This window comes from Pseudophryne corroboree, chromosome 4 (genome assembly GCF_028390025.1).
Source record: "Pseudophryne corroboree isolate aPseCor3 chromosome 4, aPseCor3.hap2, whole genome shotgun sequence".
In the NCBI taxonomy this organism is placed as follows: domain Eukaryota; kingdom Metazoa; phylum Chordata; class Amphibia; order Anura; family Myobatrachidae; genus Pseudophryne; species Pseudophryne corroboree.
The window spans coordinates 387,909,642-387,937,254 of record NC_086447.1 but is presented as its reverse complement, the minus strand read 5'-3'; the positions used below and the strand labels follow the sequence as shown (position 1 = coordinate 387,937,254).

The 27,613-nt window shown below is 47.3% G+C and overlaps 1 protein-coding gene across 4 annotated transcripts in view; it reads left to right on the top strand.

Annotated features, from left to right (window-relative positions):
• The window catches only part of LOC134909626 (glutathione S-transferase A4-like), a 165,176-nt gene that overhangs the window by 112,890 nt on the left and 24,673 nt on the right, over positions 1–27,613 (top strand). For all 4 annotated transcript variants that reach the window (XM_063916692.1, XM_063916693.1, XM_063916691.1 and 1 more), the window contains exon 5: positions 4,065–4,206. In XM_063916692.1, coding sequence (XP_063772762.1) covers positions 4,065–4,206 — 142 coding nt within the window. The remainder of the gene's footprint in view (positions 1–4,064; positions 4,207–27,613) is intronic.

Below are 27,613 nucleotides of genomic sequence, written 5' to 3'. Positions count from 1 at the left end.
AAGGTATTATACCGTCTTTCCTTCTTACTGTTGGGCGCAGCAGATCCTTCCTATCCATCAACATGACCTCGTTCTTGTGCTAAGGCAAATCAGCCTTGTTGTAACCTCTCTGGAGAAATTTGTCAATAACTTTGTCCAGTTGGACTCCCAAAGTGTTATGAGTACTGTGGATCCTGGCTGTGCGTATTAGCTGAGACCGAGGTAAACCTCTAATGAGGGGTTTAGGGTGATGGCTGCTAGCCAAAAGCATTGTATTCTTGTCCGTTGGTTTAGTGTAGATGGAAGTACTGATGTTGTTGTTGTGGATGGTGACCTGTACGTCCAAATAGCTGATGGTGGAGGCATCGCATTGGTAAGTGAATTTAATATGGACCGCTGCTTGATGTCTTCCATCATACTGATGAACTCTTCTTTGCTGCCAGTCCACAGCATGAAGACATCGTCGATATAACGACAGTACGCTAGAATGTTCTGGGAGTATGATTGATTAGTGAAGAAGATTTTCTGTTCCTCCTTGAACATGTAAGTATTAGCGTATGACGGCGCCACATTACTGCCCATGGCGCATCCCGTTAGTTGGAGATAAAATTTTCCATCAAATAGGAAATAATTCCTTTTAAAGTGAGTTCCAGTAGGCGTACAAACAGCGTTCTGTCCACATCCTGCATGTTATTTTGCACTAGAAATTCTTGCATAGCAGCCAAGCCTCCTTCATGTGGTATACTGGTGTAGAGATTGCAAATGTCCATAACACACAATAGAGTACCTGTGGGAACAGAAGAGATATCGTCCAGTAAATTGAGGAAATCTGTGGTATCCTTGATGTATGACCGTTGTTTGATGACCGGTAGTTGGAGTATGCTATCCAAAAACTGGGATATGGGTTGGTATAATGATGATCTGGCAGAGATAATAGGCCTGCCCGGGGGCCTGTGGACATCTTTATGAATCTTGGCGGTCGTGAAAAAACTGGTGAAACTGGGTGCTCTTTCTTCAGTATACGATGTAGTTTCAACGTGATCTGTTTTTTTCTAGAGCTTCATCCAGGATTAAATCCAATTCCCGCTTGTAGCCTGCAGTGGGGTCCGAAGTTAATTCCTGGTATGTTTGAACATCAGCTAACTGTCGTAAAGCCTCTATGCGGTAATCCTCTAGGTTCTGGATAACCAGGCCACCCCCCTTATCGGCAGGGCGGAAGATAATGTCCCTGGCATCGCCCAGATCCCGTAAGGCACTTCTTTCTGCCCTTGTTAAGTTGTTACGCTGCGTTACCGGAGTGGCATTGTAACGTTGAACTGAATTGTCCAGTAATCGAGAAAAAGTTTTGAGGGATGGATTGGAGGATTGAGGATCAAACCTTGAGGTAGCATGTTGTCTCTCAAAATTATCAAAGACAGACGTGGATTGTTCTGGTTGGTGGTGTTGGAAGTATTCCTGGAGTCGGAGCTTCCGCGAAAAGCGGTGTAAGTCCATCTTCCAAGTAAATTCGTCATGTCTACTGGTAGGGATGTAAGATAGGCCTTTATTTAATACAGCCATTTCTGTTGGAGTAAAAACTCTATCAGAGAGATTAAAAATTAGGTCTTCCGTTTGTTGGAGGTGCTTTTGTTGCCTCTTGTTTTGGCCCCCCCTGCGGGTGGGCGTCCTTTTGTATTGGAGTCCCCCAAATTGGTAGAAGCCCCGCCTAAAGGGGTCCCACCTTGTATCGGGGATTCCTCTGGCTCGGGGACTGGAAACTCGCTGTCGCTGTTAGACGATTGAGCCGAATATGTAGAGTCATCCCTACGTTTCCGCCAATTCCTTCTAAAGGTGAACCTGGATTGCTCCTCTCTTCGTCCATCACCTCCCATAAGCTAGCGGTACACTTTGTTCTCTTCATAGTCTGATTTCACTATGAGATGTTTATTTCTCTTAAATCTGACCAGTTCCCTTTTGTACTGGTCGACTTGTGTCTGCAACTTTAGTACCCAGTCTTGCATGGTATTTTCCTGCAGTGTCTTCAAACATTGCTTCTCAAAGGTGGTAATTTTCTCTCTAGTCGTTCTTAGTTCTCGGCCCACCTCCTCTATTACCAAAAGGACTAAGTCCAAACTTCACTTGTTCAGAATGGCCGTCCATTTGCGGCAGAACTCCGGATTATATCTTCCCAATGTGGGTACATTTCTTATCCTGAAGCCGCGTGGGATCATTTGTTCGCGATGGTAATCGGACAGGGAGATGCCATGCATGAGGAAGTCCGTTTCCTTCTTTTTTAATCGTAATAATTGGTGAAAGATGTCCTGTGCTTCCAGGTGCCTATCCATCAGAGGCAAGCTCTCTTTGAAACGTAGCCTCTCGGCATCCTCCGTATTGAAACTGAACAAATCCCCTTTAAGTGCTGTAGCGGTCTGACAACCCGCCTGGTGGCCATTTCCGGATCCTTGCAGCACAAGCACAATATGGACAAGCTGGATTGAGCGGGATTCACCAGGGTGCTATAAAGGTAAGGCGGTCTCCTTCTATCACTGTTCACGCCTTGACAAAGGGGTCTCAGGACCCCGAAACGTTGGTTCTGTATGTGACCACTGTTATGTGTTTTATTTGAATACACATTTGATTGTTTACACCGACGGAGTGCCGCTGCTTTTTTCCTTTCCTGCATTATTGTTGACTGCGGAGGGCACCTGGTTTTGCCATAGTACACTGGGAGTGCCGGGCATCTCTACACTATATATATATATATATATATATATATATATATATAACGCAATAGAGGAGATGGCGCCAAGGGAAGTTATATCAACGCCCTACCTAAAAACGGACCCTTACAGTACTCTCCGGATAAATTACGTCAGATAACAAATACTAACATAAAAATTTATTAAAACAACATATAAACCCGACACAAATGTTCATAAGTATACAGAGTTGATACATTTACATTTGTCGCACAATTTGAACAATCAGTTTGTAGTGATGAGGAAAAAGCGTAGATATATCACTACGATTTCCTCCTTCTCCTTATTGTAGATTCGGAGGTAACATCAGATAATAGATAGATAAATAATCCAACGCGTTTCGTCTTGTTCCAAGACTTCATCAGGGGTAAAATCTCCATTTCAGAACATATTGTCAGCACATAAAAGGTCATTCAAAGATGTATGAACAACGTTTCAATATTTCAATGGGACTTGATTGATACAGCGAGGACCATACCTCATATATCATCAGCTTGAGTCTGACATTCAGATATTCGAATATGGGGAAGATTCATATGTGTATAGAATCTAACTGGTTCACAAGCATAAGGAACCTTGTCGGTCAGCAGCTTGAACCTGACACTCAGACACTCAGAGACTCAGGAGTGAAGGCAATTCAAATGGGTATAATGTCTAACCAATTTAGAACACGTGGTAGACCCTCCAGTAGTGCAGTGCTGACAGCCAAGTCTCTGTATAATATATATATATCTATCTATCTATCTATCTATCTATCTATCTATCTATCTATCTATCTATCTATCTATCTATCTATCAGTACGGATGGTGTAATGGTTAGCATTACTGCCTCACAGCACTGAGGTCATGGGTTTGATTCCCACCATGGCCCAAACTGAGCGGAGTTTGTATATTCTCCCCGTACTTGCGTGGGTTTCCTCCGGGTACTCCGGTTTCCTCCCACATTCCAAAAATATACTGGTAGGTCAATTGGCTTCTAACAAAATTAACCCTAGCGTAAATGTGTCTGTGTGTACATGTGATAGGGAATATAGATTGTAAGCTCCACTGGGGCAGAGACTGATGTGAATGGTCAAATATTCTCCGTAAAGCGCTACGGAATATGTGTGTGGTATATAAATAATTGGTAATAAATAATATAAAAATATATATTCTGATACACACCTCTTGTGGTTTAGCAAATAAAACATTGCATCACCTTAAAGTAAAGTAACCCACTAAGATGAATTCAAAAGTAATGTTGAAAAAAAAAAAAACTGACATATTTAACGTATACGAACAGAGTTACTTTAATTCTACTGCAAATATGTAATGACTTTATTTATCCTTTTATTTATATGTCCTTAGCATTGACATGTATGTGGAGGGTGTCCTGGATTTTACGGAGATCATCATGTGGCACCCATTTGTACTGCCGGAGGACAAAGAGAGACACATTGATGCCATTGCGCAAAACGCTAAGCATAGATATTTCCCTGTGTATGAAAAGGTAATACATTATATCATATCTCTTCCCATCAGTACGTGTTCTATTTTATTTTATTTCTAGGGGATACACAGTATAATATATAAAGGTAAAAATGTTCATATTAGGAATGACTTTGTTTTGCTATAGATGTCGGTAAACAGTGCATTCTTTATTTGTCTGTACTGTGCACTGTGGGAGGTGCCATGCTGCTTACTATGCAAATATATTCTCATGATACAATGCCTCAGTAGCCAACCTAATCTACCAAGCACACAACCATGGAGTCTACGTACTAAGCCTTGGAGACAGAAACCGCTCCTGTCAGGTTTCAAACACAGCATGTAATATGGCAGTTAGGAGCTGATTGGCTGGTACTTTTATCTCTCTCCAAGGCTTAAGGAACGTACGCACGTTGCAATGAGCATAGCACCCGAGATTAACTCTGCGATGTGTCTGGAGCCCGGCACCACCGATATAGTCAATGTTGGGCTGTCTGCACAGTCTATCTTTTTCTTGCGATGCCGACCCTGTGGGACCGCACATCGGTAAGCTGTGTACACATGGGGCCTAATTCAGACCTGATCGTAGCAGCAACTTTGTTAGCAGATGGGCAAAACCATGTGCACTGCAGAGGGGGCAGATATAACATGTGCAGAGAGAGTTAGATTTGGGTGGGGTGTGTTGAAACTGAAATCTAAATTGCAGTGTAAAAATACCAGTATTTACCCTGCACAGAAACAATATAACTCACCCAAATCTAACTCTCTCTGCAAATGTTCTATCTGCTCCCCCTGCAGTGCACATGGTTTTGCCCATCTGCTAACAAATGGTGCAATATGCACTATATTTTCCTGCGATATGGACTATATAATCCATATCACAAGGAAAATCGCACCGTGTGTATGCACCTTTAGTACATAGACCCCTGAGTCTGCAGAGACGCTGCATTTTAAGGAAGGTTCCTTGGAACCTGTCTCCAATGCATCATGTGACAATGCACCAAAATAAACATTTGTCTGAATGAGTCCTTAATAACAATATTAATAAGCTCCTGATATACAGTATTTAGGAACATTCATGTACCACAGCACTGTCAGAACCTATCATAGTTATGGACTCATTCATTATTCTTTAATGTAAGTTAATAGATTATTTTTCACCTACTTTTATAGGCATAAAGTATTGCATCCATTCATTATAAAGGTAATGCAGGAGATATGATATCATGAGTATTTCCTGCATGCCTTGCAGTTCCAATGTGGCCCGCTCTCCCCATGCACTAGTATAGGAACCCAATTCACTATTAGCAGAAAATGTAAAGTTATTTGAGTCTGATTGTGGGAACTGATCTCTTTACATGGTGCTAATTACTAGAGCCCCACTCCTTCCTGTAGGAAGGAAGGCCAGGCTATGACTATTAAAGTGTTTTCTCAAAGGGTTGAGGGTATGTTGTGCGCTTCCATGAGTATAAGCAGGCCTGGGGTGGCAGCAGTGTTCCCTCTAATGAACCTTAATTTTAGAGCATAAAGAAACAATTTGTGTGATCTCCTATGGCGCTACTCAGATATGTCTAGAAGGATATACCTACAGATATAATCTGTGGTTCCCCAATGAGAAGGCATTTGTTTTTTGGGTAATCAAAATGACATTAAGAAGAAAAGAAACCTAAAATCACTAAAACAAATGAAAAAGCAATACATATGCTAAAATATTAAAAACAATTAATGATGGAAATAAACCGTAGATCCAATGCCCTTTTGGTAGTGGGTTTGGGCAAGCAAAAAGAATAAACAAGCTGTTAGCGGTAAAAAGTAATAAAACCACATACGAGTAGCAGTGATATAAATGCAAAACATGGGGATGGTGATAGATCCTACCAAGTCTTGAGAAGAGGAACCGCAGGTGGTGTATGCTATGTGCAGAGTATTCCGGATATACCCTGCTTAGGCCAGAAATGGTCACCATCCAAAAGTCTAGAAGTCCATAAGGCACAAAACTGATAATGCTGACACATTTCAAGACTCCCTGGTCTCTTTTTTGAGGCTGGGATACCCCCTGTGCCATTGTTGGCCTTTTTTGAGGCTTTTAGTTCTTCCCCCTTTGTCGGGAAATCTGACAAGCAACAATTTTCTAAGGCTACTTTTCTGAGAAACCGGTATCAGAAGAGATGTGAAGCCAGAAGTAACTCGTTGTCATCTCAATACCGGAAGAGTTGTCGCGCTGCTGGAAGTCTATTTGTTTGCGTTCCACCAGGCACAATGTGATGATGTTGAAGGCCTGCTGTAATCATCAGAAGTATAGGTAGTGCCATTTTTCCGGAGACCAGCTTTCTCATAGTGAAATGGAGACCTTTTCTATTAAAAGTTTTATTACACATAGTTGCTCATACAGTGTTGAGTCTGATTGTGGGAACTGATCTCTCTACATGGTGCTAATTACTAGAGCCCCACTCCTTCCTGGTTTTGGAGACATAAATCTTTGGAGTGAGGGTAAAAATATATATACATTAATTAGGAACAGGAAAATACTGCAAGATCCATCGCATCTTACACCCCTTTCAGACCGCCTAATTCGCATTGCACCCGGGACCTGTTAACGGGTGCTTCCCGGATGCGAACCGCTTGAGACCCCATTCAGACTGCGTCCCCAGCCCAGCATGTTGCCGTGTTGGTGACATCAGCAGTGATGCACGAGGAGGCACTGCCTGTCCCTATACAGTGAACAGGTACCGGGTCGCATTGACCTAGCTTACCCATTCACACCGCACAGCGACCCAGTTTGAAGCTGTATTCAACCCCGGTGGCTACCATGGTTCAAATACTGGGTCACTTGACCCAGATTATTTCAACTGGACCCTTTCAGACCGCGCAGCAACTCTGGTTGCTGTGCGCTCATGTGCATTTACCCAAGTTATTGCTGGCGGTCTGAAAGGGGTATTAAAGATATAACAAAGAATTCTTTTTGACACAGAGTTTGAGGGAGATTACAGGGGGAACTGATTTATAAACCCTAAAGACAGATTAAAAGGAGTATGTGCATGGATTTTAAAGTGATAGGAAATAATTAAGAATATACTCAATAAACAGTCGGTATAAAATGATGAAGGATATAAAAGGTTGGTATGGTATCTGTACATAGTAAGAGGTGAAGGTGTTAGGAAGTAATTTTAGATTAACCATTTATATCACGTTCACCTCTTACTATATAGAGATACCATACCAACGTTTTACATCCTTCATCATTTTATGCCGACTGTTTATTGGGTATATTTTATTTTATTTTTTCCAAAAAAAGTTTGACAGGCAAAAGCAATACACATAGACAGCACAAACATACAGAACAGAATCGGAATAGTCTTTTAGAATATTACAACAATCGATCAAGGGAAGAAACAGTACAACAGAAGAGGGTCAAGAGCTTAAACAGGGCAATTTGCAAGGCGTCGGACACAGATATAGTATGTTGAAATGACCGCTTTGGGAGGGGAAATGATACCCCTATCCAGGGGCAAGTGAGAATGGTACACCAGAGTCTAACACTGTTAGATTGTACCAATCAGTATTTTGAAAACCTTTCCATAAGGCCTCTTTTAGTGACTGGGATAGAGTATGAATGTATGGGAGCCATGTGTCAAAATGTTTCCCTGTCAATTTTTCTTTGTGAAGCGTAGTGTTGGTCCAATCTAAGTGAAATAAAAATGAAATTCTGGGATAGAGTAGTGCAATGGGTACGGAATCTGGGGAGATCCATTGGGAGGGTATAGGTTTTTTTTTCCGGCCGCAGCCAGTTTGACGAGTAAAGTACGGTTACGATACCTCCCAACTGTCCCGATTTTCGCGGGACTGTCCCGCTGTCCCACCCGCGGGCCGCAGTGTCCCGCGTGGGGGGGGGGGCAGTCGGGAGGTTCCTGTCATTGCTGCCCTGCTTAGCAGAACAGAGGTGAATAGACGCTGTGCGCATGCGCACAGCGTCTATTCACTGGAGACAGGAGGAGAGGAGGCATGCCAGCAGCTCACGGAGCGCTGGGCATGCCCCCTCAGTGACCAAAACGGGGGCGTGGCTCGCGATCGCGGGTCCTCCCGCGAAGCCACGCCCCCTTTCCAAAAAGCCACGCCCCTTTTCGCCGGGCGTGCGTCCCTCTTTCGATATTTACAAAGTTGGGAGGTATGCGGTTACCTTTAGATAACTTTGGAAAGGAAGTCTTTAGGGTAAATTCTCCAAAATGCCCAGGATTTAGTAATAGTGAATTGAAGTTTCAATTCATTCGTAATATATAGTTGAAGTGCCTGCCAGAGGGCCTGTACCTTTGGACAGGACCACAAGCAATGGACTATGAGGGTAATTCCAAGTTGATTGCAGCAGGAATTTTGTTAGCAGTTGGGCAAAACCATGTGCACTGCAGAGGGGGCAGATATAACATGTGCAGAGAGAGTTAGATTTGGGTGGGGTGTATTCAAACTGCAATCTAAATTGCAATGTAAAAATAAAGCAGCCGAGGGGCGTGGCCTGGCACAGCATGGAGTAAGCAGCAGGCTGCTGTAGCTCCCTATTCTTCATCCTTGAACCCATCCTTAACCCCAGTGTTTTTGGAATTCACACTCATCTGCTGCTGTGTGAACCTCTCCTGCACCCCCTGAGACGTCTGGCGCTGCTGTGCGCCTTGTACCTGCAGAGATTTGGACATTGTGGAGGGACCTGCCCGGCCCGCAGCAGCACCTTCTGCCCTGCTTGTGACCTCTCCCTGCACAAGGTACTCTCCCCTCCCCTCTCTGTGGTGCTAGGACACATGCTCCATTATTAACTGCTGCTGGCAATTACAGAGGCCTGCTGCTTCCCACCCATTGTGCTGCAGTATATACAGCCCTGCAAGTGGGCGGGTACGGCGTACCCTTAAGAATTTTGCCGCGGGTACGCCGTACCCACTCCGCCGGGCCGCGCCGTTCACTGGACTGTGATGTGTTCCCCAGGTCCCGCTGCTGCCGCTGTGCGCCTCCGCATCGGCGCCTCCCCATCTCAGCCTGCTGGGAGCGTGATCATGACGTCATCACGCTCCCGCGGCTGAGGGCTGGCTGGGCGCGGCGGGTCTGAGGAGGCTTGGGAAGCGGCGCCAGCGCGAGTAGCAGAGACACACTCAGGGGGAGCCATTACCGTTAGGCGCAGCACAGTTTGTAGTTGAGCTGGGAGCTGGGAGCTGGAGCGCTAGCAGCCTAACTGCCTGAGTGAGGTACACTCAGTGTAAATGTATAAACAGTGTATGTGTGTGCATATATAAATATATATATATATATATATATATATACACACACACACACTGCCCCAGGCTGCTGACACTGTTTTAATAGTATATATACTAGACTAGTACAGACAGTGTACTGTCTGTACTAGTTTAGTATATAAATATATATGTATATATACTATAAAACAGTGTCAGCGGCCTGGGGCTGTGTGTGTGTGTGTGTGTGTGTGTGTGTATGTATGTATGTATGTATATATATATATGTATATGTGTATATGTATATATATATGTGTGTGTATATATATATATATATATGTGTGTGTATATATATGTGGGGCAGTGTATATAATATATATATATATATATCAGTGGCGTGCGGTGAGGTCAGTGGCTGGTGAGGCACTGCAGCCAAAATGCCCTTCGAGTACCGCGGATGAATCCTATAGCCGCTACTGCCGCTGCCCCCGCCAATGCATCTGCTCCCTCCTCCACCAGCGGAACCCTGCAGCTCAGTGGCGGAACTAGCGAGCGGTGGGCCCAAGTGCGACAAAATGCTATGGGTCCCCCCCTCCCCTTCCCATCCTAGTCCACCCCCTCACCCCTGGAGAGGATCTGGTGAGGGGGACCTGCTCAGGGCCAGGGAAATGGATACCTAGCAACAGTGCCGTAACTAGCCATTTTAGCACTGTGTGCGAGAAATGACATTGGAGCCCCCTCCCTCTATGCAAAACGGGACAGTGCGCGCCGCAGGCGTGCGCAAAAAATATAGGGGCATGGCTTCGTGGGGTAGGGGTGTGGCCACAAAATACCACCAATTCATAGTTTGGTGCACAGTAGTCTCCATTATTCAAATTGCACCGCACAGTAGCGCCACTACACCAGGTAGAGACCCTTTTACACATTACAGCAGACAGATTCCCATTTTTACACATTACGGCAGACAGCATCCCCTTTTTACACATTACGACAGACAGATTACCCTTTTTACACATTACGGCAGACAGCGTGCCCCATTTTACACATTACGGCAGACAGATTCCCCTTTTTACACAACGCCAGACAGCGCCCTCTTTTTACACATAACTGCAGACAGCGTACACTTTTTACACATAACGGAGAGAGAAAGAGGGAAAGACACAGTGCCAGGGAGAGAGAGACAATGTACCACTCATTATTCACATTACACTACACCATATTCACCTTATTCACATCATGTGGCTCAGCAGCACCCCCACACAATGATTGAATATAAAAATGTAGACTCACCAGTGCCAGGGTATGATGAAGGAGGCCAAGAGAGAGCAGCCGCAACAAGCCCCTGTGTCCTGCAGCCGGAGAATGACGTCAGGGTCAGGTCCTGCCATCAGCCCTCCTGTACCCTCAGATATGTGGCTGGCCACTGGCTGAATACAGTTATAGCGCGAGGACCGCGTCCGGGCACTACAGGTCCATCCCTACATTGTGCCTGGCTCAGCGTGCATATAATGCCGCCCACCGCTTGCCCCACGCACAGTCTTTCCCGCCTGCTAAGCCACGCCCCTCACTGCTGCCTCCGCACAACGTCCAGGGGCCGGCTCTTGCTGCTGCCGGCTCATATGTATGTGCTGTCACCCAATTGGAGCTGAGAGCTCCGATCGCGGAAAGCAGCTAGAGCCGCCTGCGCAACCCGCCTCTGTTCAATGCTGCAATTCGCTCCTCTTGCAAGTTAGCGGCGGTGCCCCTTCCCGTTTCGACGCCTCTGGCGGCATGTAAAGAGTCACTTTGACTCATTACATGCTGCGCTGTCTTTGGGCCCCTTGACAGAGGCGGGCCCCAGTGCAAGGCACTGCTTGCATCGGGTTGTTTCTATATCGGAGTGGGAGAAGGGACCTTCTGACATACCTAGGGGAGGAGATACGTCACCAGGGGGAGGAGCTACAGCCGAACAGGGTACCCGAAAAGTACCCTAGCAGGATCGATCCGCTCGCCACGCTTCGGGCTCGGTGGCTCGCTCCGCTGACCTAGCTCCTCCCCCTTGTGTCGTGGCTTCTCCCCCTGACAGAAAAGGTCCCTTAGCCCACTTGAATCTAGCATCAACCCTCCTCTCCTTACCGCTAGAGACCCGCACCAGAGGTCTTCTCCCCTCTCCCTCCTAACCCCCCCCCCCCCCCCGTCCTTACCGCCGGAGCCCTGCAGTAGAGGTCTTCTCCCCTCTCCCAGTCCCCCCCCTCTCCTTACCGCTAGAGACCCGCATCAGAGGTCTTCTCCCCTCACCCTCCTAACCCCCCCCCCCCCCTGTCCTTACCGCCGGAGCCCCACAGTAAAGGTCTTCTCCCCTCTACCAGTCCCCCCTCTCCTTACCGCTGGGGACCCGCACCAGAGGACTTCTTCCCGCGGGGTGTTCCCCGGAGCCCTGGTGCACTCTGTGCGTGGAAGTGAGCGGCGGACGGCCCTGGGAGGGGGACAGGACCTTCGCTGCAGTCCTGCTCTCCCTGTATGTAATGCGGCCGCCGCGACTTTAATCTCCTGCGGGTGAAGCCGGGGGTTGGGGGGGGGGGAGAGAGAGATGGGTATTATCGGGCGCCGCTGATCAGACTGGGGGGGGGGGGTGGGGAGTCTGATGCTCAAGTCAGCCGGCCCAGGAATTGGGGGTGGTTTGGTGCCGGGCAGCCAGTCCGGCCCAGCCCACTGCCCAATCACATCAGTGTTAGTGACAGGGGCGTGCTTTCATATGGGCTGAAAGCACGCCCCTGTCACAGAGGCACTCACACTAGTGCCGCTTACAGGGTTTTTTCTTAATGGGCTTCTACAGCCCGAAGTTTGGCCCCGCCCCCCGCTTCCGGCCGAAACATATTGACAGCAGGAGGCACCGAGAGTGGTGCCTCTGAACTCAAATAAAACTTTTTTTACATTATTTAAATTATAGAAAGGATAAAGCAGATACTTATGACACAGAATCTGTGTCATAAGTATCTTCTTTGTATTTTAATCATTAAGGACAGGGGAGGCACTGCCTCCCCTGCCTCCCCTGACTGCACGTCCCTGATATATATATATATATATATATATATATATATATATATACACACACATACACTTATTGGGATAGTTATATTTGGTGCTGCTGTACAGTGGACATGGTGATTTTAAGTACAGCTGCAGCACTAAATATAACTATCCTAATGTGTGTACGTATATATATATATATATATATATATATATAAAAAAGCACTTTATGCACCGTGATTAAAAGTCTCCCGGTGCCGTCTGTTTTTGAAGCTATTCTACGGAAGAACCGCTCTTGTTCTGGAGGGAACGGGAGCAGAATATTTGCCGTTGGGGAATGGGGCGAGTGCCGGACAGAGGTGCAAGTATGCGGGTATGGCGTACCCTTAAGAATTTCGCCGTGGGTACGCCGTACCCACACCGACGGGCTGCCGCTTGCTACCGCTGATGTGAGGGGAGGAGAGCGCAGCCTGCGCCTCTCCTGCCCCTCAATGTCGTCTTTCAAATCAGCTCCGCCCGTGAGCCAATCAGAGCTCGCGGAGCTTTGATTGGCTCACGGATCGGCGCTGAATATTGAACTCACCCGCCGGAGACTGAGGGGAAGGAGAGGCGCAGGCTGCGCTTTCCTCCCCTCACACAAGACAGCAGCAGTGGTGAGCAGGGGAAGGGAAGGGGGGGGGGGGCAATGTATACCTGGCACTGTGGGGGGCAATGTATATCTGGCACTGTGGCGGGCAATGTATATCTGGCACTGTGGGGGGGCAATGTATACCTGGCACTGTGGGGGGCAATGCATATCTGGCACTCTGGCGGGCAATGTATATCTGGCACTGTTGTGGGCAATGTATATCTGGCACTGTTGTGGGCAATGTATATCTGGCACTGTTGTGGGCAATGTATATCTGGCACTGTGGGGGGCAATGTATATCTGGCACTGTGGGGGCAATGTATATCTGGCACTGTTGTGGGCAATGTATATCTGGCACTGTTGTGGGCAATGTATATCTGGCACTGTTGTGGGCAATGTATATCTGGCACTGTTGTGGGCAATGTATATCTGGCACTGTTGTGGGCAATGTATATCTGGCACTGTTGTGGGCAATGTATATCTGGCACTGTTGTGGGCAATGTATATCTGGCATTGGGGGGCAATGTATATCTGGCACTGTGGGGCATTCGTGTATCTGGCACTGTGGGGCATTCGTGTATCTGGCACTGTGGGGCATTCGTGTATCTGGCACTGTGGGGCATTCGTGTATCTGGCACTGGGGGGGGCATTCGTGTATCTGGCACTGTGGGGCAACGTGTATCTGGCACTGTGGGGGTCATATGTGTATCTGCCCCTCCCCCATATGTGTATCACGCCCACATTTTCATTGGCCACGCCCCATATGGCATTTGGCCCCACCCATTTTTTGTGCGCGCGCCTTCGACGCGCACACACAGTACCTGTAAGAAATTTTTTCTACTTGCACCACTGAGTATATATGTTTATGCCTGGGCCCTGCATTGGGCTGGTTGCGTGAGTCTCTCTCAACATATTTGGATTACAATTCTGATGTGCTGCACTGCCTTCTATGAATACTGACTGTGCCCTGTTTATCTTGGATCCTGTTTGATCACACTCAGGGGTGCATTCTGTGTTTCTTAATTCCCTGAAGCAGCTGCTGTACTCCGAGCTTCACTATATAAGACTTTGCCACACTCTTTGTGCTTATTTACTCTTTTTTTCCTGGAGCGATTATTCCTTCTGCAGTAGTATGGGAAAAACCAACAATGCTGCTGCCACTGCTGCGCACTTGGAAAGATTTGCTAGAAATCCACGCGTACCCAGGCTACACCGCCTCCCTCACCGCAGCACGCTTCGGAGGATACCTCTGTTACTGATGTTATGCAATCCACACAGCAAATTCTGCAAGCCATCAATACGTCTGAGACGAGGGTGATGGACAAGATCGGCCAGGTTCAGGCTGACATCTCAATTATTCGTCATGACATGCAAAGGCTGCGTGAGCGTGTGGGGGGTGTAGAGCAACGTGTCTCTGACATTGAAGATGTGACTGCACCACTCAAGGATAGTGTCGCTGACCTTTCATCCCAGATGGCTGCTATTAAAACCAAGTTGTCGGATATGGAGGGCCGCTTATGAAGAAATAACGTACGCTTTGTGGGGCTGCCTGAGCGAGCTGAGGGTACACATCCAGAAAAATTCTTGGAGGACTGGCTACTCAGTGTGTTTAAAAAAGATGATTTTAGTGCGCAATTCGCTGTGGAGCGCGCACATCGTTTACCCTTTCAGGCCCCCTCCCGGTGCCCCAGCGCACACCTTTATTGCCTGCATGCTTCATTTCAAGGATTGGGATGCCATGCTCCGCCTGACCAGGTTGCACAGTCCGTTGAAGTTCGATAACCACTCTGTGTCTGTTTTCCCTGACTTTGCTATGCACGTACAGAAATCCAGGTCCCAATTTCTTCAGGTCAAACGAAAGCTGAGGGACAGGCAGATTCAGTATTCAATGCTGTTCCCTGCCAGACTGCGGGTGATATATGAGGGCTCTACCCATTTCTTCAACTCTCCGAGAGAGGCCGAGGCGTGGCTGGAGCAGAGACCCCGTGCACCTCGCTGAATGGAGCTCCTATTGTACCGCCAGTTTATTCTGTGTTTTTTCTCTCTCTCTCTCTCAGGTTTTTTTTTTAATTATGTGAGAGTTCATATGGTTGACTATTGTATGTGAAGGTTTATTTGTATGTCTTTTTACCGGGGGCCACTCTCCTTTACAGGGAGCCCTTGCTGTGATATAGTAGTTGGGGGTGTCTACTCCTAACTGTTCCCTTTTTACGACCTTTACTATTTAGTTTTTTTTTTTTAGTTTAGGTAACGGGAAGTTTGGTTGGGGATATAGGTATATCTAGGTTCCTGATGGATGTACAGGGTGGGGGGTGGTTGGGTTGTTGCTGTTTTATTGTTTTTTTGCTTAAGTATTGGTATTTTTTGTTATGGTCAAGTACTGCTGGTGATTTAAGGCTGCAATGTATCTTTATAGTCATGGTGGATGTGTTCTGGCGTCCTTGTTTCTCGATTGCTCCGAACTTTTTCTCTTCCTCTCTTTTGCGTATTTGTACGCCTGCTGCTCTGATCTACATGTGCTCTGATGAGGTATTCTCTGTCATTGTGTCATTTCACCTTTTTCTCCTTTTCTCTTCTTTTCTCCTGTTTTCCAGTCCAACGTCTTTCAATGTTGGTAGCATCTGAGGGGCTTCACCTACTCGGCTGGAACGTGAGGGGCCTTAACAATAAAATAAAGAGAGCATTGGTCCTGTCGCAAGCTAAAAAATATAAGGCGGATATTATTTGCTTTTCGGAGACTCATTTGGTTGGTGGTAAGACGATGGCCCTGAAAAAAACGTGGGTGGGATGGCTGTTTCATTCTACCTTTTCACAAAATGCCAGGGGGGTGTCTGTACTTATCAGAAAATCTGTAAATTTTCATTTAGATCATAGTCAGGTGGATCAGTATGTCGCTTTGTTTTTCTTAGAGCCTTTGTTAACTCCACCCTTCTACATATTCTTGCAGTATATGTTCCCCCCTTACAATAATGATGTTTTGCGACAAGCTATGTCGTTTGTTGCATTGTCACCATCTACTCCCACCATCTGTATTGGTGACTATAATAATGTAATGGACTTATCTTTAGATAGGTGGAGAGAGAGCCCCCATACTGATCTATCATCTCCTTCTCCTACCCACTTCTCTAATTTAACTACTGAATTGGGATTAATTGATATTTGGAGGGTCCGGTTTCCCCATGAGAGCCAATACTCCTGCTATTCGGCTACTTTTAATACAGTCTCCCGTATTGACCTGGCCCTCATATCACCAGATTTGACCCCTAAGGTAGCTCAGATTAAATACTTACCCAGAGGGATTTACGACCATTCACCTGTCTTATTGGTCTTAGATCCTTTGTCTCCCCAGGGGGTCTTGTTTTGGAAAGTTAACCCATTCTGGCTGTCCTTAATGGGTGATGGAGCTGATTTGCTTGCTGACTGGCGAGACTTCCAGGATTTTAACGCCTCCTGCCCTACCCCTACTGTTAAGCATGATGCATTTAAGCCTCTATCCGTGGCTCCCTTATTAAAAGGGTGGCTGCTATTAAAAGGTCTAGTAGGGAAGAGGAATCCCGCCTTGAAAAAATCTGTTGTCAATTAGAAGCCGACTATATTTTGCACAAATCCCCCTCCTTGCATGCTAGCTGGGAGACGGCCAGACGGGAGTGGACGACGTTTCTTTTAGATAAATCCAAGCATCGGTTATTGTTCTCCAAGCATTCTCTATACTCACAGGCGGAGATTGGGGGTAGTTATCTCGCCTTCCAGTATTTCTGTCCAACAGGTGTGTGATCCCCAGGGTGTTATGAAGTACTCGTGCCCTGATATTACTGAAGTATTTTTTTATTACTACTCTTCACTGTATGGGTCTAAAGTGTCTTATACAATGGATCAACTGAGAGACTATCTCTCCCATATACAATTGCCCCAACTGTCTCCGGAATCTGTTGAATATTTGGATTCCCCGTTTACCACTGAGGAATTAGATGCTGCTATAGCATCGTTCCCCAATAATAAGGCTCCCGGGTGTGACGGAATACCCATTGAATTGTACAAACGGTTTAAAGAATTCTATACCCCTTATTTGGTTGAACTATTTAACACTTTGTTTGACGACGGTTCTTTGCCCCCCTCGATGTCTGAGGCTATTATAATAGTAATTCTTAAGCCGGGTAAGGACCCCACCTCCCCGGACTCCTATCGCCCTATCTCCCTATTATCTACAGATGTAAAAATTTTGGCTAAAATTTAAGCTGTTCGTTTAAATAAAGTTGTTACATCTACTGTCCACTGTAACCAAACGGGTTTTATACCGGGGAAGTCTACGGTACAGAACCTCCGAAGACTCTTTTGCCATCTGCAGAGAGGGGACAGGTCCGAGGCGGCGGCAGTGGTGGTGTCCCTGGATGCTGCCAAGGCCTTTGACTCGGTAGAATGGGGGTACCTGTGGGAAGTGCTTCATAAATTTGCGTTCGGTCCTAAATTTGTTCGGTGGGTCCAGTTGCTCTATTCTTCCCCGGCTGCTCGTGTTTCAGTCAATGGTCATGTGTCACGACCCTTTCACTGGAGAGGGGTACGAGGCAGGGCTGCCCACTCTCTCCGGCCCTATTTGCCCTTGCCATTGAACCGCTAGCTAGTTGCATACGTATGTCCCCGGACATTGTAGGCATTAAGGTTGGGAGCCATGTTGATACTATCGCACTATATGCTGACGATATGCTTTTATTTCTTAATGATTCTGAGAATTCGTTACTCACTATGTTGCAGTTAGTTAATCATTTTGGAACTTATTCTGGTTTACAGATAAATTTGGGGATTTGGATCTCTCCTTGTCCGCAGGACTATGTTGCGTTAAATGTGGAGCCTGTGACACGTAATTTTAAAAAGAAGGCTCACCTGTGGAAGAAGCTACCTCTCACTGTGATGGGCCGTATTAATTTATTTAAAATGTCTATCCAACCCAGGTATCTGTATGTGCTGCAACATTCTCCTGTGTACATACCTAAAACAGTTTTTTCCTCTATTGACAGCGTATTGAACTCTTTTGTTTGGGGAGGCGGGGCGCCTAGGGTGGCTATGAAGGCCCTGGTTAAGTCCAAGTTAGATGGAGGTCTTGGCCTCTCTAATTTGAGACTATACTACTTGGCCTCTCAGCTGGTTTACCTTTCTTGTTGGCTCCTGGATGCAGGTGGGGACACATTGTTGGGGTTCTATGCCGAGTGGGTGGAGTCTCCTCTCTTTCTACTTCATTTTTTGCTATCTGGCTCTACTCTCTCTGGTCTTCCCCCTATTCTTAGACGGGCTCTTCTGGTCTGGCGATTGGCGCACACCTTTTTTGACTGGCAAGACATTGATACTGATACACCCCTGTGGTTTAATGCCTCTTATAGGTAGCTACTGCCCCTATCCAAGGATACTTTATGGCGGCGGATGGGAATTACAACATTTGCTCAGCTTTATGATAATGGTATTCTTAAATCATTTGAGCGGCTACGTGGCGACTATGCTGTTGCTAATACTGCTTTTTTTCACTTCCTCCAGCTGCGTCATGCACTGCAGGCACAGCTGGGTACGGCCCCCGTAACTATATCGGTGTCTCCAGTCAAGAAGTTGCTCCTTTCGTTGGGGTCCAGGGGACTCATATCTCTGATTTATGCCGCTTTGAATGTGTAGGTTAATTCTCATCTGTTTGACCCCTTGAAACTTAAATGGGAAGGTAATATTGGCGATCTCTCCAATGAACAATGGATACAGATTTTGGGATCCATTCGTTATACCACCCCGTGTGTTCGATATCAGCAGGTATATTTTTATACCTTGCATAGAACATATCGTACCCCAGTAATGTTGTATAGTGCACATCTTCGCTCTGATACCTGCTGTCCGAAGTGCAATGGGGAGGTTGCTGACTTTTGGCACCTATTATGGTCATGCCCAAGCTTGGCACCATTTTGGGCTGCAGTTTGGAATGATATTGTCCTTACAGAACCATCATTGCCAGTAATGAACTCTAGATTGTGCCTGTTCGGGTTAGACCTTGAAGAGACGCATTCTCTGGTCATATATCGTTGTGTACTATGCTTAACCACTCTGGCAAAAGTCTTGATAGCCAGAAAATGGTTCTCCCCTGAATTACCCAATATATCTCATTGGCGGGCTCTGGCCAATGAGGTTTCTGGCCATGAACGAGCAATGTTTAGATCTAGTGACATGCTGGTTAAATACTCTAATAAATGGGATAGATGGAATAAGTCGGCCCTTGGAGTGGGTGGGACGTGATGGAAAGGGGAAGGTATCCTGTGTAATGTATACTGTAGCTAATACGGAATGTGATATTATGCCTGTTTGCTCTGGGGCGATGCGGGAAGCATGGAGGCTTTAAAAATGACTCCTTATTGTTGTATTGACTATATATATGCGATATGTTGCCTGCTACATGTCATATCTTGTTTAACAGATATACTGTAAATCCAATGTCATTGATGTTTTTGATATACTATTTTCTCTAACGTCCTAGTGGATGCTGGGGACTCCGTCAGGACCATGGGGAATAGCGGCTCCGCAGGAGACAGGGCACAAAAGCAAGCTTTTAGGATCACATGGTGTGTACTGGCTCCTCCCCCTATGACCCTCCTCCAAGCCTCAGTTAGGTTTTTGTGCCCGGCCGAGAAGGGTGCAATCTAGGTGGCTCTCTTAAAGAGTTGCTTAGAAAAAGTTTTTAGGTTCTTTATTTTCAGTGAGTCCTGCTGGCAACAGGCTCACTGCATCGAGGGACTTAGGGGAGAGATTTTCAACTCACCTGCGTGCAGGATGGATTGGATTCTTAGGCTACTGGACATAGCTCCAGAGGGAGTCGGAACACAGGGCTCGCCCTGGGGTTCGTCCCGGAGCCGCGCCGCCGACCCCCCTTGCAGATGCTGAAGATGAAGAGGTCCGGAACCAGGCGGCAGAAGACTCTCAGTCTTCATCAGGTAGCGCACAGCACTGCAGCTGTGCGCCATTGTTGTCAGCACACTTCACACAGCAGTCACGGAGGGTGCAGGGCGCTGGGGGGGGGCGCCCTGGGCAGCAATGTATAATACCTGTATGGCGAAAAATACATCACATATAGCCCTTGAGGCTATATGGATGTATTTAACCCCTGCCAGATATCTAAAACTCCGGAGAAGAAGCCCGCCGAAAAGGGGGCGGGGCCTATTCTCCTCAGCACACAGCGCCATTTTCCCTCACAGAAAGGCTGGTGGGAAGGCTCCCATGATCTCCCCTGCACTGCACTACAGAAACAGGGTTAAAACAGAGAGGGGGGGCACTGATTTGGCGATATGTATATATATTAAAATGCTATAAAAGGAACACTTATATAAAGGTTGTCCCTGGATAATTATAGCGTTTTGGTGTGTGCTGGCAAACTCTCCCTCTGTCTCCCCAAAGGGCTAGTGGGTCCTGTCCTCTATCAGAGCATTCCCTATGTGTGTGCTGTATGTCGGTACGTGTGTGTCGACATGTATGAGGAAAATATTGGTGAGGAGGCGGAGCAAATTGCCTGTAATGGTGATGTCACTCTCTAGGGAGTCGACACCGGAATGGATGGCTTATTTATGGAAATTACGTGACAATGTCAACACGCTGCAAGCCGGTTGACGACATGAGAGGGCCGGCGAACAAATTAGTATCTGTCCAGGCGTCTCAAACACCGTCAGGGGCTGTAAAATGCCCATTTACCTCAGTCGGTCGACACAGACCCAGACACGGACACTGATTTCAGTGTCGACGGTGAAGAAACAAATGTATTTTCTTTTAGGGCCACACGTTAAGGCAGTGGCGGAACAAGCAAGCGGTGGGCCCAGGTGCGACAACATGCTTTGGGCCCCCCCCCCCCTCCCCATCCAAGTCCACCCCAGGGGCAGTGCGCGCCGTAGGCGCGCGCAAAAATACATAGTGGCGTGGCTTCGTGGGGAAGGGGTGTGGCCACAAAATAACACAGTAGTCTCCATTATTCAAATTACGCCGCACAGTAGCACCACTACACCAGGTAGAGACCCTTTTACACCTTACAGCGAACAGATTCCTCTTTTTACACATTACAGCAGACAGCGTGCCCTTTTTACACATAACGGCAGACCGCGTGCCCTTGTTACACATTACGGCAGACAGCGTGCCCTTTTTACACATTACAGCAGACAGCGTGCCCTTGTTACACATAGCGGCAGACAGCGTGCCCTTTTTACACATTACGGCAGACAGCGTGCCCTTGTTACACATTACGGCAGACCGCGTGCCCTTGTTACACATTACGGCAGACAGCGTGCCCTTGTTACACATTACGGCAGACAGCGTCCCCATTTTTACACATTGCGGCAGGCAGATTCCCCATTTTTACACATAGCAGCAGGCAGATTCCCCATTTTTACACATAGCGTCAGGCAGTCCCCCTGTTTTACACATAGCGTCAGGCAGTCCCCCTTTTTTACACATTACGGCAGGCAGATTCCCCTTTTTACACATTGCGTCGGGCAGATTACCCCTTTTTACACATAGCGGCAGGCAGTCCCCCATTTTTACACATTGCGGCAGGCTGATTCCCCCTTTTTACACATTGCGGCAGGCAGTCCCCCCTTTTTACACATTGCGGCAGGCAGTCCCCCCTTTTTACACATTGCGGCAGGTATGCCCCCCTTTTTACACATTGCGGCATGTAGTCCCCCCTTTTTACACAGTGCAGCAGGTAGTCCCCCATTTTTACACAGTGCGGCAGGTAGTCCCCCATTTTTACACATTGCGGCAGGCAGGCACAAGAAAGAAGGAAAGAAAGAAAGAAAGAAAGAAAGAAAGAAAGAAGAATTATACTTACCCTCTCCGCTGGCTCAGGCTCCTCGGTGCAGCGTCAGAGACGATTCCCGGGCTGGAGAGAAGGAGGAGGAGGGAGGCTGAGAAGGGAGCCGCAGCAGCGCTGTGTTACTGGTGGAGGCGCTGCTGCTGCTGCCCCTCTGCTTCCCTATAGGCTGTTCTCGGAAGACAGCCTATAGGGAAGCAGAGGGGCAGCAGCAGCAGCGCCTCCACCAGTAACAAAGCGCTGCTGCGGCTCCCTTCTCAGCCTCCCTCCTCCTCCTTCCCCCGTCTGTAGTACCGCTGCTCCTCTCCTCTCCTCTCTTCGCCGGGCGGCTGTGCGCTGCGGGCAGCGGTTGCCCGCAGCGCACAGCGGCATGTAATGAGTCAGTTTGACTCATTACATGCTTGGGCCCCTGGACAGAGGCGGGCCCCAGTGCAGTGCACTGCCTGCACTGCCGGTAGTTCCGCCTCTGCGTTAAGGGCAATGAAGGAGGTGTTACATATTTCTGATACTCCAAGTACCACAAAAAAGGGTATTATGTGTGAGGTGAAAAAACTACCTGTAGTTTTTCCTGAATCAGATAAATTAAATGAAGTGTGTGATGATGCGTGGGTTTCCCCCGATAGAAAATTATTGGCGGTATACCCTTTCCCGCCAGAAGTTAAGACGCGGTGGGAAACACCCCTCAGGGTGGATAAGGCGCTCACACGCTTATCAGAACAAGTGGCGGTACCATCTACGGATAGGGCCGTACTTAAGGAGTCAGCTGATAGGAGGCTGAAAAATATCCTAAAAAGTATACACACACATGCTGGTGTTATACTGCGACCAGCGATCGCCTCAGCCTGGATGTGCAGAGCTGAGGTGGCTTGGTCGGATTCCCTGACTAAAAATATTGATACCTTTGACAGGGACAGTATTTTATTGACTATAGAGCATTTAAAGGATGCATTTCTATATATGCGAGATGCGCAGAGGGATATTTGCACTCTGGCATCAAGAGTAAATGCGATGTCCATATCTGCAAGAAGATGTTTATGGACACGACAGTGGTCAGGTGATGCAGATTCCAAACGACACAAAGATGTATTGCCGTATAAAGGGGAGGAGTTATTTGGGGTCGGTCCATGGGACCTGGTGGCCAGGGCAACTGCTGGAAAATCCACCGGTTTTTACCCTAAGTCACATCTCTGCAGAAAAAGACACCGTCTTTTCAGCCTCAGTCCTTTCATCCCTATAAGAGTCATATCTGCCCAGGGATAGAGGAAAGGGAAGAAGACTGCAGCAGGCAGCCCATTCCCAGGAACAGAAGCCCTCCACCGCTTCTACCAAGTTCTCAGCATGACGCTGGGACCGTACAGGACCCCTGGATCCTACAAGTAGTATCCAAGGGGTACAGATTGGAATGTCGAGAGGTTTCCCCCCTCGCAGGTTCCTGTAGTCTGCTGTACCAATGTCTCCCTCCGACAGGGAGGCAGTATTGAAAACAACTCACAAGCTGTATTCCCAGCAGGTGATAATAAAATTACCCCTCCGACAACAAGGAAAGGGGTATTACTCCACACTATATGGTGGTACTGAAGGCTAGGTGAGACCTATTCTAAATCTGAAAAATTTGAACACTTGCAAGGGTTCAAATCCAGATGGAGTCACTCAGAGCAGTGATAGCAAAGAACAAGGGGACTATATGGTGTCCCGGGACATCAGGGATGCTTACCTCCATGTCCCAAAATTTGCCTTTTCTCACCAAGGGTACCTCAGGTTCGTGGTACAGAACTGTCACTATCAGTTTCAAGACGATGCCGTTGGATTGTCCAAGGCACCCCGGGTCCTTACCAAGGTAATGACCGAAAGGAGGATTCGTCTTCAAAGAAAATGGACGACCTCCTGATAAGAACAAGGTCCAGAGAACAGTTGGAGGTCGGAGTAGCACTATCTCAAGTAGTTCTACGACAGCACGGGTGGATTCTAAATATTCCAAAACCGCAGTTGTTCCGACGACACGTCTGCTGGTCCTAGGGATGATTCTGGACACAGTCCAGGAAAAGGTGTTTCTCCCAGAGGAGAAAGCCAGGGAGTTATCCGAGCTAATCGGGATCCTCCTAAAACCAGGAAAAGTGTCAGTGCATCATTGCACAAGAGTCCTGGTAAAAATGGTGGCTTATTACGAAGCGCTTCCATTCGGCAGATTTCACGCAAGAACTCTTCAGTGGGATCTGCTGGACAAATGGTCCGGATCGCATCTTCAGATGCATCAGCGGATAACCCTATATCCAAGGACAAGGGTGTCTCTCCTGTGGTGATTACAGAGTGCTCATCTTCTAGAGGGCCGCAGATTCGGCATTCAGGATTGGATGCTGGTGACCACGGAGGCCAGCCTGAGAGGCTGGGGAGCAGTCACACAAGGAGTGTGATCAAGTCTGGAGAATTCTCTCCACATAAATATACTGGAGCTAAGAGCAAATTTATAATGCTCTAAGCTTAGCAAGACCTCTGCTTCAAGGTCAGCCGGTATTGATCCAGTGGGATAACATCACGGCAGTCGCCCACGTAAACAGAAAGGGCGGCACAAGAAGCAGGAGGGCAGTGGCAAAACTGCAAGGATTTTTCGCTAGGCGGAAAATCATGTGATAGCACTGTCAGCAGTGTTCATTCCGGGAGTGGACGACTGGGAAGCAGACTTCCTCAGCAGGCACGACCTCCACCCGGGAGAGTGGGAACTTCATCGGGAAGTTTTCCGCATGATTGTGAACCGTTGGGAAAGACCAAAGGTGGACATGATGGCGTCCCGCCCGAACAAAAAATGGGACAGGTATTGCGCCAGGTCACGAGACCTTCAGGCGATAGCTGTGGACGTCCTGGTAACACCGTGGGTGTAACAGTCGGTGTATGTGTTCCCTCCTCTGCTTCTCATAACCAAGGTATTGAGAATTATAAGACATAGAGGAGTAAGAACTATACTCGTGGCTCCGGATTGGCCAAGAGGGACTTGGTAACCGGAACTTCAAGAGATGCTCACAGAGGACTAATGGCCTCGGGAGCTAAGAAGGGATTTGCTTTCAGCAAGTACCATGTCTGTTCCAAGAGGAACCGTGGCATCGGCCTTTAAGAAAGGACCTGCTCCAGCAGGGACCTTGTCTGTTCCAAGACTTACCGCGACTGCGTTTGACGGCATGGCGGTTTGAACGCCGGATCCTAAGGGAAAAGGCATTCCGGAAGAGGTCATACCTACCCTGGTCAAAGCCAGGAAGGAGGTGACCGCACAACGTTATCACCACATGTGGTAAAAATATGTTGCGTGGGTGAGGCCAGGAAGGCCCCACGAAAAAATTTCAACTAGGTCGATTTCTGCACTTCCTGCAAACAGGAGTGTCTATGAGCCTCAAATTGGGGTCCATTAAGGTTCAAGTTTCGGCCCTATAGATTTTCTTCCAGAAAGAATTGGCTTCAGTTCCTGAAGTCCAGACGTTTGTCAAGGGAGTATTGCATATACAGCCCTTGTGTGCCTCCAGTGGCACCGTGGGATCTCAACGTAGTGTTGGGATTCCTCAAATCATATTGGTTTGAACCACTCAAATCTGTGGATTTGAAATATCTCACATGGAAAGTGACCATGCTGTTGGCCCTGGCCTCGGCCAGGCGATTGTCAAAATTGGCGGCTTTGTCTTACAAAAGCCCATATTTGATTTTCCATTCGGATAGGGCAGAACTGCGGACTCGTCCCCAGTTTCTTCCTAAGGTGGTGTCAGCGTTTCACCTGAAACAACCTATTGTGGTGCCTGCGGCTACTAGGGACTTGGAGGACTCCAAGTTGCTAGACGTTGTCAGGGCCCTGAAAATATATATATATATATATATATATATATATATAATTCCAGGACGGCTGGAGTCAGAAAGTCTGACTTGCTGTTTATATTGTAGGCACCCAAAAAGCTGGGTGCTCCTGCTTCTAAGCAGACTATTGCTCGTTGGATTTGTAGTACAATTCAGCTTACACATTCTGTGGCAGGCCTGCCACAGCCAAAATCTGTAAATGCCCATTCCACAAGGAAGGTGGGCTCATCTTGGGCGGCTGCCCGAGGGGTCTCGGCTTTACAACTTTGCCGAGCAGCTACTTGGTCAGGGGCAAACACGTTTGCAAAATTCTACAAATTTGATACCCTGGCTGAGGAGGACCTGGAGTTCTCTCATTCGGTGCTGCAGAGTCATCCGCACTCTCCCGCCCGTTTGGGAGCTTTGGTATAATCCCCATGGTCCTGACGGAGTCCCCAGCATCCACTAGGACGTTAGAGAAAATAAGATTTTACTTACCGATAAATCTATTTCTCATAGTCCGTAGTGGATGCTGGGCGCCCATCCCAAGTGCGGATTGTCTGCATTACTTGTACATAGTTATTGTTAAAAAAAATCGGGTTATTATTGTTGTGAGCCATCTTTTTTAGAGGCTACTTCATTGTTATCATACTGTTAACTGGGTTCAAATCACAAGTTGTACGGTGTGATTGGTGTGGCTGGTATGAGTCTTACCCGGGATTCAAGATCCTTCCTTATTGTGTACGCTCGTCCGGGCACAGTACCTAACTGAGGCTTGGAGGAGGGTCATAGGGGGAGGAGCCAGTACACACCATGTGATCCTAAAAGCTTGCTTTTGTGCCCTGTCTCCTGCGTAGCCGCTATTCCCCATGGTCCTGACGGAGTCCCCAGCATCCACTACGGACTATGAGAAATAGATTTATCGGTAAGTAAAATCTTATTTTTTGTACTTGACCTGTTTGTTGAGCTAGGTTTAGCTGCTGTATGTTTTTTTTTGTTTGTATATGTAAAACACTATCAATAAAAAATTACTGAATTTCAAAAAAATAAAAAAATAAAAAAGAAATAAAGCAGCCAGTATTTACCCTGCACAGAAACAAAATAACCCACCCAAATCTTAAGGTCCATACACACTTAACGATATAATGAGCGACGTCGCTCATTTTCCCCCTCCTTGAGCGACGTCGCTCATTTTATCGTTAAGTGTGTATGCCGCCAGCGACGACCGATGCGCGGCCCCGCGGGTCAGCAACGATCGTCGCTGTCGGTAGGGCATGAATGAAGGATGTGGACTGTCGTCCACGACCTTCATGCAGGGCTGGCGGGGGCGTGACGTCACTGAGCGATATGAGCTGTCATATCGCTCAGTGCATACAGGCGGCCGCCGACCGGCCGGCCCGGGAGGGGGAAACGTTAGACGATGTCGCTCAGAGCGACATCGTCTAATGTGTATGGGCCTTTACTCTCTCTACATGTTATATCTGCCTCCCCTGCAGTGCACATAGTTTTGCCCAACTGCTAACAAAATTCCTGCTGCGATCAACTTGGAATTACCCCCTATATCTGCTTCCGGCAAACCGCATTTAAAACAATTAAACAATTAGAAGTTGGGGCGTCCCCAGTGAGGAATTTCAGTTTAGGAGTAAAATAAGCCCTGTGCAAATTTTTTGGGTGCATCTCTGTGTAGGAGATCGAGACCAATAGTTTATCTAAAGTCATAGTGGCATCTAAAATGGATTTCAGTGAAAGATCTGGGAACGCCGACTTCCATCTCAACAAACCAATATCCCCAGATTCCAGGTTAAGTAAAGTACGTGATTGGGGGTATATAAAAGCAGTGGAGAAGAGACCATTGGGATTATGGCGTAATGCTTTATCTAAAGTGTTGGTCCTATCTATCGCAGTCAGAGTGGACAGAACTTTTTGTACATAGCTACTCGCTTGTAAAAAGGGA